We start from the raw sequence: 19,493 nt of genomic DNA on the forward strand, positions 1-19,493 counted from the left end.
AGAAAAGAGAACCCTCAAGGATGAGGTGGGCCTGAGGCCGAGACCGGGTCGGGCCAACCCGTCTGGTGATGAGACGCGGAGCGGCGATGGTGCCTCAACTCCGCGGGCCTCGCGGACAGTGTCTGGTAGGGGGTGGGAAAGGGGCCCCCTTGGTCGCACTATCTCAGCGCGGGGGGAAACAGGAGGGGGTTGCTGATGCTCGGGGGAAAGGAGGATTTCTACTCTGCCTCGAGTCCCGCGACAAGCGTCTCCACCTCGACCAGGTCGCGCCGTCGGCCTCCCTGGTGTGCAGCTCCCGGCACGACGCGAGCACCCCCTCGTCTGCCCTCGCCGCCTCTCCACAGCTCCGTCCCCTTCGCTCCGACTCCAACGCACACGACGACGACCAACTCCTTCTTGCTTCTTCTTCCCAACTCCACCGACTGCGAAGTCTTAACTCTTCGACTTGACGAACGCGGTCGCTTATATAAGCCCCGTGGCTTCGCTCTCTCATCTTTGACCCCCTGCCTTCGACCTTTCACCTCGCTCCCCATTGGCCCGAGAAAAAGTGGGCGTGAATGCATTTTGATCCATAAATTTGCATATAGCGATCGCCCTCCAACGCCCTGGAGGCGGGGCCAAATCGCCCCTCGCTCACCGATTGGACGGAACAAAAGTGGGCGTGTGTTGTTTTTGATCCGTTTTTGGAGCTGAAAATCCGTGGTTTTGTACACGCTGTTCGGCGCGCGCCCTGCACGAGTCCAACACCGGTACCCACAAGCGGCGCAAGAACGGTGGCGATGCGACGGTTGCGAGGTGTGACGTGAAGCGGCGCCGCGGTGGGTGGTTGATGTTGTGGTTGGTAGTGGTAACAATGGCGGTTGGTCCAAAATAAAGATAGCAAAAGAAAAACGGCTATCCTGAAGAGTCGCAGCACGCATAAATGACATGTATTCCCACTAGACAACGGGTTTCGGCCTAACTACACATATACTTACCGAGATACCTCACCTAAGGGACCTGAATGGTGGTTTGCGAATTTGGTAACCACAACAATATCATGATATCTCAAAAAGTTGTGGACGGATTCGGATGAAGTTTGGGTGTGTCAAGGACTAATTGATTCTATTTTGGTGAAGATCCGAATCTGGATCTGAACACAATAGTTATTGAATTTTTAAAGTGATTCTTCACCATCGAGAGATCGGGCCAAAAATGATATCGTGCTTTACAGCATGATATTTTTAAAATGTAATGGGCCTGATATGTTCTCGTGAATCAGGCATTGTGTGGCAGAGGTATGCGCCCTACCGAGTGCCCTTCTAGTTTCTGGATGTGTTGGACATTGAAAAGCTATGGAGTTATATTGCCCTCATGGTGGTTATCTTTTTCTTGCGGGTCGGCTGCAGCACTGCCTGACCCCACATACCAATATACACTTCATTGTGGCTTTTTGTTGCCTCAAAACAGACGCCAAGACCAATGTGTGGTAGCTTAAACCTTTCCCATTTTGTGAAGTACCTACACCCAAAACTTGGGGCCTCGAGGTGCTATGGTTCGGCTGTAAAAAAATGCCATAATGTACAAACACACAAACACTTGAAAATATTTACAAGATGACTTTGATTAATGGCTTTTGGTTGTTTATGGCATTCTGCAAGTCGTTGACATAATTTTGGTTTAATTTAACCACTCAGATACAAAACCACACAGAAAATACCAAACTAAGGTCCTCGTGACAGGGTGTGGCAAAGCACCAGTTTTGCCTCTTTCTTGCTTGTTTGGTTTACTCATTGGTCTTTCCGTGAGATCACCATCAGATTTTGCTGTAAGGAAATGTTATCCTTGCCAAGATAATTGCTTCAACCCTTTATTCCTTAATTGCATCATGGTTGTTGTTACCTGCTATGTGTCGCAGGTCTACAAAAGCTTTACGTTGTTGCTGCTGCTGTTCTTTTTGGGGGGGAGGTTTTTGAAATGTGCACCCATTGGTTAGACAGCTGCCGGACCCGACTGACATTTGTTGCTTGACTCCACCCACTATAGCACCTGGATGAAATAATATGGCCACCATCCTGGTTTTCTGGTGGGCCTAAGACATCAGGCCTGTAGGCCTCTGCTGATTATACACTGCCTGGGTTTGTTGCGTCAGATTTCCATTGGCTTTGTTTGGGTTGAGTGTTACTCACGATGAGGGACCTTGAAAAATGCAGTCATATGTCGAATCAAAATTATTAGTAGGGTTTAATCAAGCCTATTTGCATGCTCAGTACACACCTCTCTAAAAATAACGTGACGTAAACATTTAAAAAATAGCGTTTGAATGGCCCCATATTGGGGTTAAATAATTTGTGACGTGTGAAAAATCAGCTTATTCTGATATAACAGTGGCAGAGGCTGACATGGATGATGGGTGTCGAGTTAATATTTTTATAGCGCATTAAATGGGTTTCCCTATCACGCTATTCATTGTTTAAGAGCTCTTTAAATGCACATTTCCCAATCAGCCCGTTACCAGATTTTGTTGTATGTTGTGACCACAGTGCGATCATTCTTGTTGTGATATGAAAGGAATACTTGCTTGATTATAACATCGCCCTGTTCACCTTTGACATTGTGCTTCAGACATGGCCTTTAGCAGCTGGTTAGGAAACCTCAAAGTGGTCTGTTTATGTAATTTGTGGTGGACAGGTTATGGGGAGAGGGTGGGTTGATGGTTCATTATTGGAAAATTGAGATGGTTGATAATTTTTATTGAAGCATATATGTACAAACACATACTGCAGTTAGAATAATCCATGCAGTCATGTACCTCACAATCTTGTGGAGCACGTCCAGATAAATTGGGTACTTTTTCCCCAATAATTTGAGTCTTTCGTTGCTAATGCACAGTTTATATTCAGTGTGATCATAACTTGTAACGATCATAATGTGGCTTTTGCGAGGAACTCACCATTGGTAATCGCAATCGACCATTTTTAGTTTATAGTGGGAGTGGAAAGCAATCATTCTGGTCGCCTGCAATCATCAATCATCCATTGAACATCAGTGTTTCAGTCGCATGGGATGACAGTATCTGGTTACAGACTGCTCCTTGGTATTGCTCTTTATTGCAACTTCCCCAAGCCCCAACAACCCCCATCCATGACGGTCTTCTGATCTCATATCTCACTGTGCAGACTCAGTGCAACTTAATGTAGTCTGACCCTGAACATTTACTTTGCCCTTACACAACCCTGCTCATTTGGCTCTCCTGTGGAAACTTTGGAGAGATCAGGCACATTAGGTTTTTCGGATGGGAACTGCATAAATAATTAATTCGTCATTGTTTGTTCATCCCCAACAGAACTATATCTCTCTAAGTTGTTTCTGAGAATTTGTATCGTACTTCTGAGAAGTATTCTGATTGGCCCTGCAATTTAACAGTTCATAGAATTGCATCATTCCTCGCATAACTTTTCTTTCTGAAGTTCTGAAGTGATTGCACATCACCATACAAATATCGCACCATCTCATATGAACCAGTACATATTGTTCTGTGAGCTCTTTGATGATCACATGACACAATTATTTGGCATCTTTTCATAAAAATTACTGTTAAAAGTACACATTAAATGTCCACCTGTGTTGTTTCTTACAGAATGAGTTGGGCTCCAAGTTTGAGCAGGTGAAGGTTGACCGACAATCTCCAGTTCAGACCAGTGATAGCACTTCTTCTATATACTCATCTCCTGTCATGCCACAGCATCAATCCCAGCAATCTTTAGGGTTCCAGCTGCCCTCACAAAGCCAGCCAATGGGAGTCTGTGGCTATGGAGGAGGTATGGGTCCACAATTACTGCCTCCAGCATCACACCAGCAAGTGCAGCCACAAAGCTGTGCTCATCAAACACCCTACCAGGTAAGGAGGAAGAAATATAATTGCACACTGGAACTTAACTTCTTGGAAGTTTGTATTTTATTTTTCTTTGCTTGTTGTGTCATGATGTCCTTGTTAATCATGTGAAAAAATTGTTTCCTTTTGTCATTTTGCTAAATATATATGTATATATCTAAATGAATATATATATTTGTTTTTTATGTATGTGTATATATATATATATATATATATATATATATATATATATATATATATATATATATATATATATATATATATATATATATATATATATATATATATATATATATATATATATATATATATATATATATATATATATATATATATATATATATGTATATGTATATGAGTGACGAGCACTCCCCCGATCTCCAATGGACATAAAGTCCTACAAAAAAGCGTCACCTCCAATCCAGAGACCTCAGCCCGGCAACTCTGTCAGACAAAGATTTCATGGTCAACATCAGTTAAACATCAAATTGAGCCGCCTATCCGGATTTCAGGCTTATTTGCCTCTTTTGATGGCGCCCTTTTTTTTAATCCAAAAAAAAAAGTGAAAAAATCAAAACATTTAAATAACTTGGGGCGTGCACCTTGACCCCATGGCCAAAGTACACAGGCCAGCAAGACTTGTCCCATTTGCGTACACATTCCTCTCAGCCCACAGGCTGAAGCACATGGTCAAACAAACACACGCACACACACATCCAAACCCCAAAGGGCCAGAATGCATGGTCATAAAAATGGACCACTCCATAGGAATGAATCCCCATGACTTAAACAGCATGCCTTCCTGAATTTGGGCTTATTTGCCCTCATCATGATGGCATACCGATAAATATCTAACCAATGATGCCCACATTCATCGTTTAAACATCAATCGCACCTCCGAGCTGTTATGGTGAGCATTGCCTCGGATTATGTCTTGCATGGTAAAACTGCATAATCCGCAAAGAACAACTTCCGTCTGCCACCCAGACAATTGTTCCCGCTAATGCAAACCATTCAACCAGAAGGCACGTGGTGCGATCAGCGGGTAAATCGACATATGTGGAGTGTGACACGCACTCCCCCAATCTCCATAATCGTCATCGTCCCTTGCTAGCCATCTTGTTAGGCCTTCGCTCTATGATCATTTCTCAGCAACACATCCCATGTTTTCCTCGGACGGCCTCTAGCTCTCCTTCCATTAATATGTATACACCTCCTCACACAACTACCTGACCACATCCTTTCCACATGTCCAAACCATCTCAATCTACCCCTACGCATAACCTCACTAATGTTTTCTATACATAACCTATTTTTTAATTCCACATTTGATTTCCTATCCTTCAGTGTCACATTACACATCCATCTCACCATTCTCATTTCATTTTGTTCACACCTCCATTCATCCTCCTTTTTGATCATCCATGTTTCACTGCCATACAACATCATGCTTTTAATGCAAGCTGCATAAAGTTTTTCTTTTAATCAGAGAAAGGTCCCTTTCAATGTCAATAGGGGTAAAAATTCCCTAAACTTCCTCCAGCCACTTCCAATTCTTGCATTCACTGCTCCCTCCACACCACCACCTGCACTAATCATATCACCAAGGTAACATCATTTATATACACATTCCAGAGATATATTCCCCACAAACTGACCTTTCCTCTCCAACTTGAGTCACTTGTTTACCTGCGCAAACAGCACATTTGAAGTCAGGTGCCACCTGCAGCCTGATGCCATGACACCTCTTGTGCACCGAGCAGTTGCAGGATTTACACAATATTGAATTGTTAGCAACACCTTCTCCAGACAGCACAGGGCCACCTCCCTCTTTTTCCCACACTTCCTTCGCCCACACCAATAATCAGTACTGTCGTGTCCGGCGTGGTTTTAAGCCCTACCTGGACGGATAGCAAAGCTTCTCCCTTGAAGGCTACAACCGAGACTCGGAGATTAATGCGCGTGCATAAACAGGGCATAATAACGGAGAGGCGATCCACCCAGGAGGAGCACAGCAGAGGGGCACCGCCCCATGATAGCACACGGCTACAGTTTCTTAAAAGGAACACATTTAATGAAAATAAATGGATATTTACAACGGACAATAATTCAAAAAGGTAATAATAATAATAAAGTAAATAAATCCTACAGTCGAGGCCACCTCTCACACAGACTCAAATATAGACAAAGGGAACACAAAATAAAAAGAAAAACCTTCCCTTTTAACTACTCTTGCACTTAGCTTGGCCCAGAGCTGATCCTTGTGGAAATGGGATCGAGGCGCTTCTCTCGTAGCGGGACGAATGCATGCCAGACAATCCGTGAGCGGCACTCCACATCAAGGCTCAAAGCCACAGTGTAACGGCTATGTGTGCTCCGACCATCCTCACCGACCCGACCAAAAGCATCACCGACTCATCGACCCGATGCCTCTCAAAATGTCCAGCCTACTGATCACAGTTCTCCAAAAAATGCGCAAGCCAACTCCTTTTTCCTCTTAAAATGTGCAACCTGCCTTCCTTTGACTTTGATCATGCCGATCTCTCTCCTCCGCCTCCAGGACGTGGCCTGCACGCACCAAACCCGGAAAGGCGGGGCTTCTCCTGCTCGGCTAGCTTCCGACGTCACGCCTATCAATCGACCCTCGGGGGCGTGACTTCGCTTGTTGTCAACCTTTGAAGGCGGGGCTTTCTGCACGTTTGTTGTGGTTTCAGGGACACGTTCCCCACCTTTATTGCTGATCTTGAAATATAAAAACATTGGGAAAAATCACAGAGGGGAATCACATACTCGGGAACTTATTCTTACTCTCAAGGCTAATTAGTACTACACCACCCCTCTTGTGGTGACAAGTAACACTTAAGCTCACAGGTTCCCTACTTACTCGCATCAAGATGCCTCCTAATCGTCCACGGACCAAGCAACTCTACGCAATGCCTATATTCCCGATTAAATTCTTCCATCTACCCCCACAATCATAACAGTACTTTAGTTTTCCCTGTATTTCAGTTCTTTGGCCTCCATACCCTCTTTCCAAACTGCATATTTGCCCATTTCCTCTTCCACACTGTCGGCTATCAGCACTTGGTCATCAGCATACAGGAGTTCCCAAGGTGAGCCTCCTATAAATTCTTGTGATATAGCCTCAAGAACCATGATGAACAGGATTGGGTTCAAGACTGAACCCTGATGAACATCCACTTTCATTTCAAAATCCTCACTCTGCACTCCATTTACCCTCACAGAGGTTTTTGGGCCATCATACATTGCCTTGACTACCCTAACTAACCAATTCTCCACACGTAACTTTCTCATGGACCATTGCACCACTTCCTGAGGCACCCTATCAAACGACTTCTCGAAATCCACAAATATAAAGTACAGTTATTTATTCTTCCCTGGATATTTTTCCTGTAATTGCCTAACGATAAAAATTGCCTCTATCATGCCCCTTCCTGGCTTGAAACCAAATTACATTTCATGTACAGTATATGAACACTCTGTCATCAATTTATCCATGACTCTCTCTCTCTCTCTACCACTTTAATTCCATCGTCCAGCATCTTCAGACCCCTACATCTGCACTGAACGAAGGCATCACCCTTCCTTTATAAACATTCACCATTACACTCTTCAACCAATCATCTGGGACAGATGTTCCCGATAGAAATGTTCCTTTACATTCTGATCCTTTAGTTTCCATGCTCTTCTTCTTGGGACGTAAGGTTTCCTCTTTTCCCTGCTCCAACTTATTTTTACATCACACACGAGCAACTGATGTTGTGAGATACATTCTTCTCCACCTATTATTTTCACATCCTTAACCAACGTCCTATCTCATCTCCTCACTAGAAAGTAGTCTTTCTGGCTCTTTATACCTCATGACTCATAAGTGATCAGTCTGCTCTGCCTCTTCTTAAACATTGTGTTGCAGACGACTATATCTAAAGCATCCCCAAACTCAAGTATTCTTACACCTTCAGTGTTTTTAACTCCGAAACCTGACCGACCATGTACACCCTCATATCCTTCTGCCAATGCTCCAACATGTCCATTCAAATCCCCTCCGATCACAACAACTCTCTCGCTAATCCCTGAAACAACATGCACAAGTGTGTCCCAAATCTCATCCTTCTCCTCCTCCTCACTTAATCCTATCTGTGGGGCATATGTTGATACAACTGTTTATATAAACATATCAAACAACAGCTTTAGGATTATAACGCTTGCATTTACCCTCCTAACCTTCACACCTTCTCCACCCATTTCTCAGCCACTATAATCTCAACACCACCAGTTCCAGAGTCACAACCTATCCAGAATAATTTATACCTATCATGTATACCTGTAACCATTCTTGCAGCACCTCCCCTCCACCTTGTTTCTTGCACACAGCACACATCCACTCTTCTGCGGCTCAAAGTTTCCGCTAACTCACCAGCTCGACCACGCAGAGTACCAGCAATCAGACTAACAACTCTAACACCTATCTTGTCAAGCCGAGTGGGTACTTTATGCATGACAGGTTTGCTCCCATTTGTAATTTATACAGCCATATATTTCAAAGAAAAATAAAGTGAGGGAACCTGAGTATAAAAACCACCCTCCATGATAATTGTATGCCACAGCAACCCCAAACATCAGTGTGCTCACATGACCTGATGCTGTAACACCAGCAGTCCAGTAGCCTCGTGGGTGACACACCCCAGCCCACTTCAGGGGCACCCATCCATGCGCAACATGGCACTAAAGTAGACGGGGTGTTATTCACCTGCTGATAAAGCAGCCTCTCAGTACGCTGCAACTGGGTTCGGGCTCCTGTACTATGAGGCAGTAAGTGCCAACCTGATAAGACACACACCCTGTACCCTCTGGACAATGCAGCAACGCTGCCCAGTGTCACCACAGCAACTAACCCAGATGGGGAAGCGCACAACTCGGGTTTCCATTTTGCCAAAAGGCATATTTGACGTATGTTTTTGTGGCTGGATGCCCTTTCTGATGCCACCACAGTATCAGCTGTGGACCTAGCCTTTGTCTTAAGAGACATACCCTTCAAGGAAGCAAGGGGATTTGCAATCAGTTTCCTTTTCCTTGGTAGACTGCCTACCATGGCTAAAGAACTCCACCTGCCCTAGTTGGATTGGTGAGTGCAAAAGTATGTCCTCACATCTGAGAACCATCCACACTACACCTCTTGGGTGCCAACTTACTCCGATATCCTCCAGACAATTAGCCAGTGCCCTCAAGAGCACTGTTACCATGGTGTACCACGAGGAGGTAGTCTGGAAGTCTTGGCGAGGGTAGAGGCTATGTACTGGAAGTACTTCCACACTTGGCCTTCTTTTCGCCCACAGAGCTATCCAGCGGCCGTAGCTAAAAGTAAGGAGTGGTAAATCACAGCTCACCTTACTACAGCACTAGACATATACACCTGCCCTGTGGGAAACCATCACCACACCACCCCAACGGACATAAATCTATGTGGACATTTTTTATTATGAAGAATGGCAAATGTCGGTGGTTTCCATTCCATTAAGGATGTTGTGCATCATACTGAAGGGCATGAGACTTTGTAGCCATGTCTCCATGTCCCTGCTCCAAGCAGGTGCATTTTCAGTGTCATCCCCTATAATTACCCCTCTCCTCCCCTCCCCTGCCCCCAACCCCAGGATAGGACTGTGGATCAATGGAGATTAATGTAGTCAAATTTGCACTGTATTGTTTGTGTGGAAAGGTTTGGAGTCTGGAGGCATCTTGAAGTTTACGGACCTTCCTGACAATCTTCTCCAAAACATCAACTGCTTGCAATTGAGTCATGGTCTGGAAATAATTTGTGACATGATCTGGCTATTCTCATGTTCCCTTTAAAGAACCATAGTATAACTTCATGGGTGGTTGGTGGCCCAGTTGGTCAGGTTGAACGACAGATGTCTGATGGTGTCTGAAGAACTGCAGTTCTGGCCCAGTACCAACACTACATGTCATCCTTCAAATTGGGCTTAATTGGCCTTTCTTGGCTACCGCAATCCCCATAATCTCAATCCTATTCAAATACTGTGGGATGATTTGGAACGTTGCTTAAAAGCAGATTGTACCTTCGGTTCTACAAAGTTTGTATATTGTATCCCTCTAGGAGTTGAGGAAAACTACAGCATGTGCCACCACTATTTGTGAAGTTAATGCTATAATTACCGATACTACCAAAGATGGATGGAGGTTATGTTTTCACCCCTGTCTGTTTGTCTGTTTGTCTGTTTGTTTGAGTGTTTGTCTGTGAGCAGGATATCTCAAAATGTTATTGACAGATTTGGTTGAAACTTGGTGGACAGGTTGGGTGTGTTACGGATAAATAAATTCGATTTTGGTGAAGATCCAAATCTGGATCCAAGAATTTTTTCGTTTTTTCAGTGATTCTTCACCATTGAGAGATGGGGCTAAATTTAAGTATATAAAAAAAAATGACTGTTTTTACAGCCATTTTTCCCTGCTGTGCAGGGGTTAGGCTTTTTCTTGAGGCAATGTTTTATGGCCGGATGCCCTTCCTGACGCCAACCCAGGTCGCCTCTTACGACACACAGGGATATGGTATACCTATTCTAACCGGGGCATACACCGGGACCAGTACACTGGTACTCGCCGACCTCAGATGGATGACAGGCTGAGTCAACCCCCTGGTGTTAATTCAGCAGCCAACGGGGCTTGAACTCAGGACCCTGGGATCCCAAGCCGCCACCCTAACCACTAAGCCAACATCAGGCTTTGGGGCCAAATTTAAATGTCGCATGATATTTCAAAAAGTTGTGGACGGATTGTGACAAAAGTTGGTGGATGGGCTGGGTATGTGACGAGAACAAGCCGATTGGATGTTGGTGTTTTAGAATTGATGGTCCGGATTCAGATCCGACCTATCAGTGCGATACAAAGCATAAACTGTTCAGCCGGCGTAGGTATGCGTTCTACCATTTGCCGTTCTAGTCAATTAAGGCTGTGCTTAAGCCCTGTGGTTGCGTTGTATTCCAATTGATGGAGGTTTCTAAATTTCTGTCCAGACAGCATCCAGCAAAAGGGAGAGATATTGTGGGCGAGCATGTGCGTTTGTGTACGAGGTATAACAAGTAAAAACAGATTCAGTAGTTGAACAGAAAGGCACTCGTACTACGTGTACCTATGTAAGAAGTATGTTTACTGCGCACTTTGTCTGATTTTGATTTCATTGTATCTTTACACTGCAGCAGATGGGGATTTTTTACTACCCGTCTAGCCGGCTTCCTCATGTGGGTCAACAGATGTACCGTCCAATGAGTCCTTCTTTCAACACACATCAGGGGCAACAAGCCAACTCTGACACTGGTATAATGGATGCAGCTTCAAAACTTTACAGGCTTGCACACACTTGAGTCAATTTTAAATCTCGGTTGACTTGAGTCTTCAAAGTTGTGTACACTTACCTTGAAACATTATTTTCGATACCGAATCATTTGTATTTTATGATGAGAGTGGGGAAGGGGATTCAGTTGTATCCTTTTTAACATAGAGGTTTGTGCTTATGTATCCCATCTACAATACCTTCAGAAAGTATTCACACCCCTTGACTTTTATCACATTTTGTTGTATTACAGCCTGAATCTAAAATGGATTGAATTTAAATTTTTTGTCACTCATCCACACATAATTCCCCATAATAATGTCAGTGGAATTTCTTTTTTCTAAAATTTTAAAAATTAGTTTAAAATGTCTTGAGTCTTTAAAAAAAATGAGCTGAAATGTCTTGCATCAATGAGTATTCAACCCCTTTTCTATGACACTCCAAATTGAACTTAGGTGCATCCAATTTCCTTTCATCATCCTTGAGATGTCTCTACACCTTGATTGGAGTCCACCTGTGGCCAATTCAATTGATTGGACATGATTTAGAAAGAAACACACCTTTCTATACGAGGTACCACAATTGACAGTGCATGTCAGAGCAGAAACTCAACTATGAAGTCTGAGAAACTGTCCGTAAAACTCCAAGATATAATTGTGAGGAGGCATAGATCTGGGGAAGGGTATAAAACAATTGCTAGTGTGTTAAAAGTTTTCAAGAGCACAGTGAGCTCCATCATTATGAAATGGAAAGAATATGGGACTACCCAGACTCTTCCTTGATCTGGCCGTCTGACCAAACTGAGCAACTGGGCAAGAAGGATCTTGGTAAGGGAGGTGACCAAGAACCCAATGATCACTCTGACAGAACAACACAGTTCCTTGGCTGAGATGAGAGAACCTGCAGAAAGGACAATAGTCTCTGCAACACTTCACAAATCTCGGCTTTATGGGAGAGTGGCCAGATGGAAACCACTCCTGAGAAACAGGCACATGACAGCATGCCTGGAGTTTGCAAAAAGGCCCGTGAAATACTGAGAGCATGAGGCAAAATATTCTGCAGTCGATTGAGATAAAAAAAAAATGAACTTTGTCCTGAATGCAAAGTGTTACATCTGGCAGAAACCGAAGGCAGCTCATCACCCATGTAATGCCATCCCCACCGTGAAGTATGGTGGTGGCAGCATCATGCTATGGGGATGCTTTTCAGCAGCAGGGACTGGGAGAATTGTAAGGACAGAGGGAACAATGAATGTAGCAAAATACAGGAAATTTGTTGAGGAGAACCTGCTTCACAGTGCAAAAGGCCTTCGACTGCAGTGAAAATTTAGGATCCAACAGGACAGTGACCCCAAGCATACAACCAAAGCAACACTGAAATGGCTTCAGAACAACATTATGAAAGTCCTTGAGTGGCCCAGCCAAAGCTGGAAAGATCTGCAAGGAAAAATGAGAGAAATCCCCAAATCCAGATGTGAAAAGCTGATACAGACATACTCAAGAACACTCGAAGCTGTAATCTCTGCCAAAGATGCTTCTACAAAGTATTGACTCAGGGGGCTGAATACTTATGTAAATTAGATATTTCTGTATTTCATTTTTAAGTAATTTGTAAACATTTCTAAAACCAGCTAATCCTGCTTTTGCAGGGAAAATGGCCTTAAAATGCTTCTTGTTGTTCTAAAACCGCATTTCCACTTTTTCATTTTTGGGTATTTTCTGCAGATCAGTGACAAAACATTTAAATTTAATCCATTTTAAATTCAGGCTGAAACACAACAAAATGTGAAAAAGTTGAGGGGTGTGAATACTTTCTGAAGGCACTTGTACATACTGTGCTTTTTTAAAATATTGACTACTCATGGTCTTGTAATTAATGTAACAGTGCAATGATTTTCTGGATGTCTGTTCTGCTTGTAATACATTAGCATCACTGAATGGCACCCACCAAAAATCGCAAGCGATTATTGGCACAGAAACTTACGCTGGAATCGATTCAACCAAGCAACCTATAATTTGCACGAGGTGATGCTGAACGGGTTACGTCGTCCCCTTTACCGAACACAATCTCAAACCACGTCGGTTATAATTAAGCAATTACCAAATTTATTCCTCTAACTAAGAGTTATCGATCAATCAGCCAAATCATTCCTGTGGATAAAATTGTGCAAATCATGAGGTGCATCACTCCTTCAGAAATAAGTAAATAATTTAATTGACATGTGAGACTAACGGCACAAAGTCGCAGACACAAAACACTAATGTATCCAAGAAGACTAAACCCCTGGCTATGGCATCACACACACAACTACACTGAACCAGGAGGTTGGAGGGAAATAGCATTGGGTGAAGCGCCCCATGCTGAACGCCTTCCTCATTTCATAGTGGGAGGGAAAAAATGCGACATCAATCCCCACCTCCTCTTACACACACACACACACACACACACACACACACACACACACACACACACACCCCCACACCCTCACACACACACACACACACACACACACACACACACACACACACACACGCACTTTGAGACCTGGGAGTTCTCCATTTCCTAAAACCTACTCACGTGTGGTGACTAGAAGCCAACAACAGCAAATTGCACACACACACACACACACGCACAGTTCGACATCAGAGAACACATGAACATGACATCCTTAACCTCTCAAAATCTAAATGATAAGACACATATGTCTCGTGTGCCTAATGTCGGGCACGTAATCCTATCATCTTCTTTATGCAAGGTTCAAAACATCTTTAAAATATAAGAATGTATCTGACCACAATCGATGGATAAGTTCTTAAATGAGCTACACCCCCATCCCCTTTATAAACATAACAATATGTACAACTTCTCCAATATCTGACAAGAAAAATATCTCATTCAATGTTCATTTGCAAACTTATCTGGTAGACAATACAACATTCATCTTGGACGGATAACATCTTTCCCCTTCCCCAAATTAAACCTCGAGGAGCCAAATTTATTCACCACACGAGCCTACTCAAACCTCACATGCAACATGGGCATGAAGACATGACAATTAGGCAGTGACCCATTTTGATGAGACCACGTTGACAAATTGGCCTAAATATATATATATATATATATATATATATATATATATATATATATATATATATATATATATATATATATATATATATATATATATATACATATATATCTGCCTTTTACTTATGCCATAACATTAAGGTGGAGTTGTTTGGTCTGGCCACTTATTTTTTTGAGTCAAATTCAGAACTTCAGACCTTCAACTCACAACTTCTTAACTTGGATTCTGCCAGGTTCAGAAAAAGGAAAAAAAGATTGCAGTCAGATATGAAAGAGCAAGATGAATCGCCACTGTAAAGGCCCAGTCACACCTTGACGTTTCAGCCAGCTTATGCCGATTTTTGGAAAATTTGTCTAAAACGCTGGTACACGTTGAATACGTTATGGGTAAGTTTTGATAACATTGAGAGCACGCTGAAAAACACTGCCATACGTCGTTGTACGCTGGCTTTAAATGTTGTACTTTTCGGTTGTCCTCAAATTTTCCATGCTAGAAATTTTAAGACTTATGCCAGCGTATGACTCGCACGTTCCGCATAACGCTGGCCATAAGTTGTAGGCACGTCACGCGATCGTTGATACACGTCGACACACGTTACTTGTGAGTTACTCATAAGTCGAAACACGTCGAGGTAATGTTTAGCGTACCCGAAACTTATTTCTAACCTATGAGTTACGTGTTTTACTCACGTTACGCGATCGGTGACACACATCGACACACGTTACTTGTAAGGTGCTCATAAGTCGAAACACATCAAGGTAATGGTTAGCGTCAGTGTTCCAGACTCCCTGTTTTTTTTTTTTTTAGGTTTTTTTTTTCTTCCTTCCTTCGGTATGATGGTGATTTTGACACTTCGATTTCTAGTGCAGTTATAATATAATAAAATTAATAGGCTGCCGCTCAACGATTTAAATCATAACCGCACTATACACTGAACACCGTCATACCGAAGAAAAAAAAAACCGGGTGTCTGGAACACTGACGCTAACCATTACCTTGACGTCTTTCGACTTATGAGCACCTTACAAATAACGTGTGTCTGTGTGTCAACGATCGCATATCGTGCGTACAACTTATTCCCATCGCATGTGGAGCGTGTCATATGGCAAGTACGTCGTAAAATTTTCAACATGTTTAAAATTACAAGACGTACTCCATTTAATACGACGTATGATAGCGAACTTTAGCGTTCTATTCACGCATACCAAACTTACCCATACCGTATTCGACGTGCGCCAGCATTTTAGATGCATTTTTCAGATGTCGGCATATGCTGGCAAGATCGCCAAGGTGTGTCTGCGATGTTGACACTTCCATTTCTGCGGCGGTTATGATTTGAATCGTTGTGCGGCAGCCTTTTCATAACCTACGCCACGTCATCGTCGGCGATGCGTGCAGTGCGCTATGCATAAGTTAGACTATCGTTGGGCATAAGTTGTGAAGGCCGACAACAGGTTCAGCATTCGTTTGTATAAGTTATCTATAACACAACGAAACATTCTGTGTCCGTTACTAATACGTTATACATAAGACCAAGTCGTTATGAATACGTCCGAATCTTTAAAAAAAAACATCAAAAGTTCAACGTAAGCCAGCGTTTTACATACATTTTAATACGTTGCCATTGCTGGCTAAAACGTCAAGGTGTGACTGGGCCTTAAATAACTGCAGGAACATTTCGTGAGGCACAGAGATTATGACACATTTTGGAGAATGAGTGAACAAAGCAGTGAAAGGAAGTGAAAATCATCCATTTAGTTTACCAAGAGCAGGTTATTCAATGTGCAGCACAGCCTGGTTGAGCTGTGGAAAGGAAAATGATCAAGTAATGATGGCCATTTTATAGCTGAAAGATTAGCACTCACTTTCCAGAGATCTTCACAGGCCACATGCCTCAGAGTCAGAAGTAACGCTTCTTTCATCACTGGATACATCATTTCCTTTTTTCAATTCGGTAATGAGCAGGTTTTATTTTTTTAAATATCATTTGCTGTCAATTTAAATACATATTCACTTCATTTCTTTCAATCATACTCTTCCCAGGGTTTCAAACATCACCATTTCGTGCCACCCCCCCCCCCCATCACAACCCATGATCTTTTCTATTCCCATTAACCCTGCCAACCCAATCTTCTTTACACATATGTTTCTTTCTCTTTCACTCTCTCTCACTCTCTCACACTCACTCTCTCACTCTCACTCTCTCTCACTCTCTCACTCTCTCTCTCTCTCTCACTCGCACACTCGCACACTCGCACACTCGCACACTCGCACACTCGCACACTCGCACACTCGCACACTCGCACACTCGCACACTCGCACACTCGCACACTCGCACACTCGCACACTCGCACACTCGCACACTCGCACACTCGCACACGCACACGCACACACACACACACACTTACACTCTCACACTCACTCCCCTCTGCTTCCTTTATTAATGTTGATTCTTTCCTTTGCTTCTCGTGTTCAACTGTGTCCCCACTCAGTAAGTTGCTATTCCACCCTCTCTCTTTTCTCTCTTCTCACTCTTCCATGAACCTCCATCTTGTGTACAATTATTTTATTTCATCAGCAATACATGAGCTAGTCTGTGTTTTAACAGTCACAGTCCATTATTGTTTTTTGACGAGACGTTGTCATTTTCTTTACGACAAAAGTAAGTCTAGACAAGGGGGCCGTGCCACTGTTCTGGGAGTGTGGCCAGATCTCTCACAGTGAACCGGTCTCTTTGCCTTGGCTCGCTCTCTTCGGCAGCCAGAGAGGGGGAGAGGGAGAGAAAGAAATGTTCTCTTAATGGATTGTCATCAGTGAAAATATTGTTGCATGATGGTGCCAACAGATATTCCAACAGTGAAAATGAAATTAAAGGTGTTGCAATATGCTAATGGATTGTCCACAGATTCACACAAATCTAGCACCAACAAGAAGGCACAAGCACAAAAGATAAAATCTCGTGTTGTCTTCCACACCCATCCATGACATTGTTTTTTTTTCTATCCTTGCAAACACAAGTGGAAGGAATGTATGGAGGCAAAAGGTTTGAAGGTGAATATCGGAAAGACGAAGGTGATGGCAAGTGGTAAAGCATGTGGTGAGGTGGAAAGGACTGCGAAGTGGCCGTGTGCTGTGTGCAGGAAGGGTGTCGGAGTGAACTCCATTTAGAGTACAATGTGTGCTGAATGGGTTCATCGAAAATATAGTGGTGTGAGAGGGTCATTAACCAGTGTGGCAGCTACATTCATATGTAAGGTGTGCATAGAGGGAGCTGCAGATGAAGGAATTGTTGAGTTGGATCTTGGAGATGGTGTGAAGCTGGAAGGTGTGAAAACATTTTGCTATCTAGGAGACATGCTGAATGGAGAAGGTGGATCAGACTCTTCAACGGTTGCTCGAGTGAGATGTGCATGGAAGAAGTTTCGGGAACTGAGTGGCGTGCTGACTAAGAGGGGAGTGTCGTTGAAGCTGAAAGGAAAGGTGTTTGCTGCATGTGTGAGGAGTACGATGATTTATGGGAGTGAGACATGGGTACTGAACATGGAGCAGCAACAAAGGCTGGAAAGGGTGGAAATGCAAATGGTTCGGTGGATGTGTGGAGTATCATTGAGAGAGAGAGGAAGACAAATGATGACTTGCGGAAGATGATGGAAATAGAGTTTGTGATGGAGGTTGTGAAGAGTAACAGGTTGAGATGGTTGGGTCATGTGTTGAGGAAGGATGAAAGTGACTGGGTGAGAGGATTGTTGGAAATGAGTGTAGTCAGAAGTGGAGGACGGGGAAGACCGAGAAAAACTTGCCGAAAGGTGGTGGAAGAAGAAATGTGGGCAAGGGGATTAAGAAGGGGAGATGCAGAAAATAGGGTAAAGTGGAGAAGATTGTCATGGGGCCTGCAAGGCTAACCCCTGCTTTAGCAGGGAAAATGGCCTTTAAATGCTTGTGTGCAAACGCTGCCTCCTTTGTCTGCATTTCACTTGTGTTTTCACCCCTCTCTGTTTGTTTGTTTGTTTGTTTGTGTGTGGAATATCTCAAAAGGTTTTTGACGGATTTGGATGAAATTTGGTGGAGAGGTTGGGTGTGTCACACAGAAGAATTGATTCGAGTCTGGGGTAGATTCGGATTCAGATCCAGATACTATAATTTAAAAGTGACTTCACCAATGAGAGATAGGACTGAAAACAATATATCGCACGATATCTCAAAAAGTTATTGACGGATTCGGACAAGACTTGGTGGACGAGTTGGTTTGGTGACGAGAACAAGCCGATTAGAATTTGGTTCAGGTCTGAATTCAGATCTGGCCGATCAGTGGCATACAAAATGTAAACTGTTCAGCCTGACTGAGGTATGCACCTGACTGAGTGCCCTTCTCATTTACCCTTTTGTTATTTGTCCATCAGTCACTTGTTCTCATGTTCTTCTCCACCTCGTTTTTGGTTTGTTAACTTTGTATCCTTTGTTGTTCAGCTTTTCAAAAAGCCTCAACCTTTGTATAAATAACGGAATAGAATGAGAAATTGAAGGAATAAATCAATCATAAACTTGACGGAAAGACATTGTTATATTTGAGGATAGTAAAGGGAATAACAATGGGTCTAAGAGGTGCATGTATTATTTCATCAGATTTGGAAAAGTGTGTCTGTGTGCATCCGTCCATGTGTCTGTGTGTCCATCGAAGCACTTACATTTTGGCATCAGTTTCATGAGAGAATTTGCAAGCTTTTCCAAAGACAGCACTGACATGCATCATCCTCTGACCTTGTGGGACAGACAGCACTTCAAAAAATTTGTGACGATCTCCACCCAGTTGCTGGCCTTGATTCCCATTGATTAGTTGCATGTTTCACAGCCGTTGAGTACCAGCCTCTTCGCATATCATTCAATGTTTGAGAGTCATCATTGAAGGCTTACAGTTGTGGTGTAATTGCAGAGAAAGTCACAAGGTAGTGAAATCAACAATGGAGGAACATATCCTTCAAATTGCCCTCATTACCTCCGCCACCGAAGGTGAAGGAGGTTATGTTTTAACCCCTTTCTGTGTTTGTTTGTTTGTTACTTGGCAAAAAAACAAAAAAAAATTGACAAGTATGTTGATTTCCTCCTTATTGTTTGTTTGTGTGTGTGTTTGCGTGTTTGTTTGTCCGCTCACCTCCAGCCCAAAC

The 19,493-nt window shown here is 43.1% G+C and overlaps 1 protein-coding gene across 16 annotated transcripts in view; it reads left to right on the forward strand.

The window, feature by feature from the left end:
* Positions 1–19,493, forward strand: part of LOC147014280 (R3H domain-containing protein 1-like) — a 234,179-nt gene that overhangs the window by 196,185 nt on the left and 18,501 nt on the right. For 14 of the 16 annotated variants that reach the window (XM_085852133.1, XM_085852130.1, XM_085852135.1 and 11 more), the window contains 2 exons: positions 3,620–3,880; positions 11,110–11,227. In XM_085852133.1, the coding sequence (XP_085708259.1) occupies positions 3,620–3,880; positions 11,110–11,227 (379 nt within the window). The remainder of the gene's footprint in view (positions 1–3,619; positions 3,881–11,109; positions 11,228–19,493) is intronic. The other 2 variants (XM_085852143.1, XM_085852144.1) reach the window with 2 other exon arrangements.

The sequence above is a fragment of the Eptatretus burgeri genome, chromosome 13, assembly GCF_056783735.1.
Source record: "Eptatretus burgeri isolate ZD-2024b chromosome 13, Ebu_testis_v1, whole genome shotgun sequence".
Taxonomy (NCBI): Eukaryota; Metazoa; Chordata; class Myxini; order Myxiniformes; family Myxinidae; genus Eptatretus; species Eptatretus burgeri.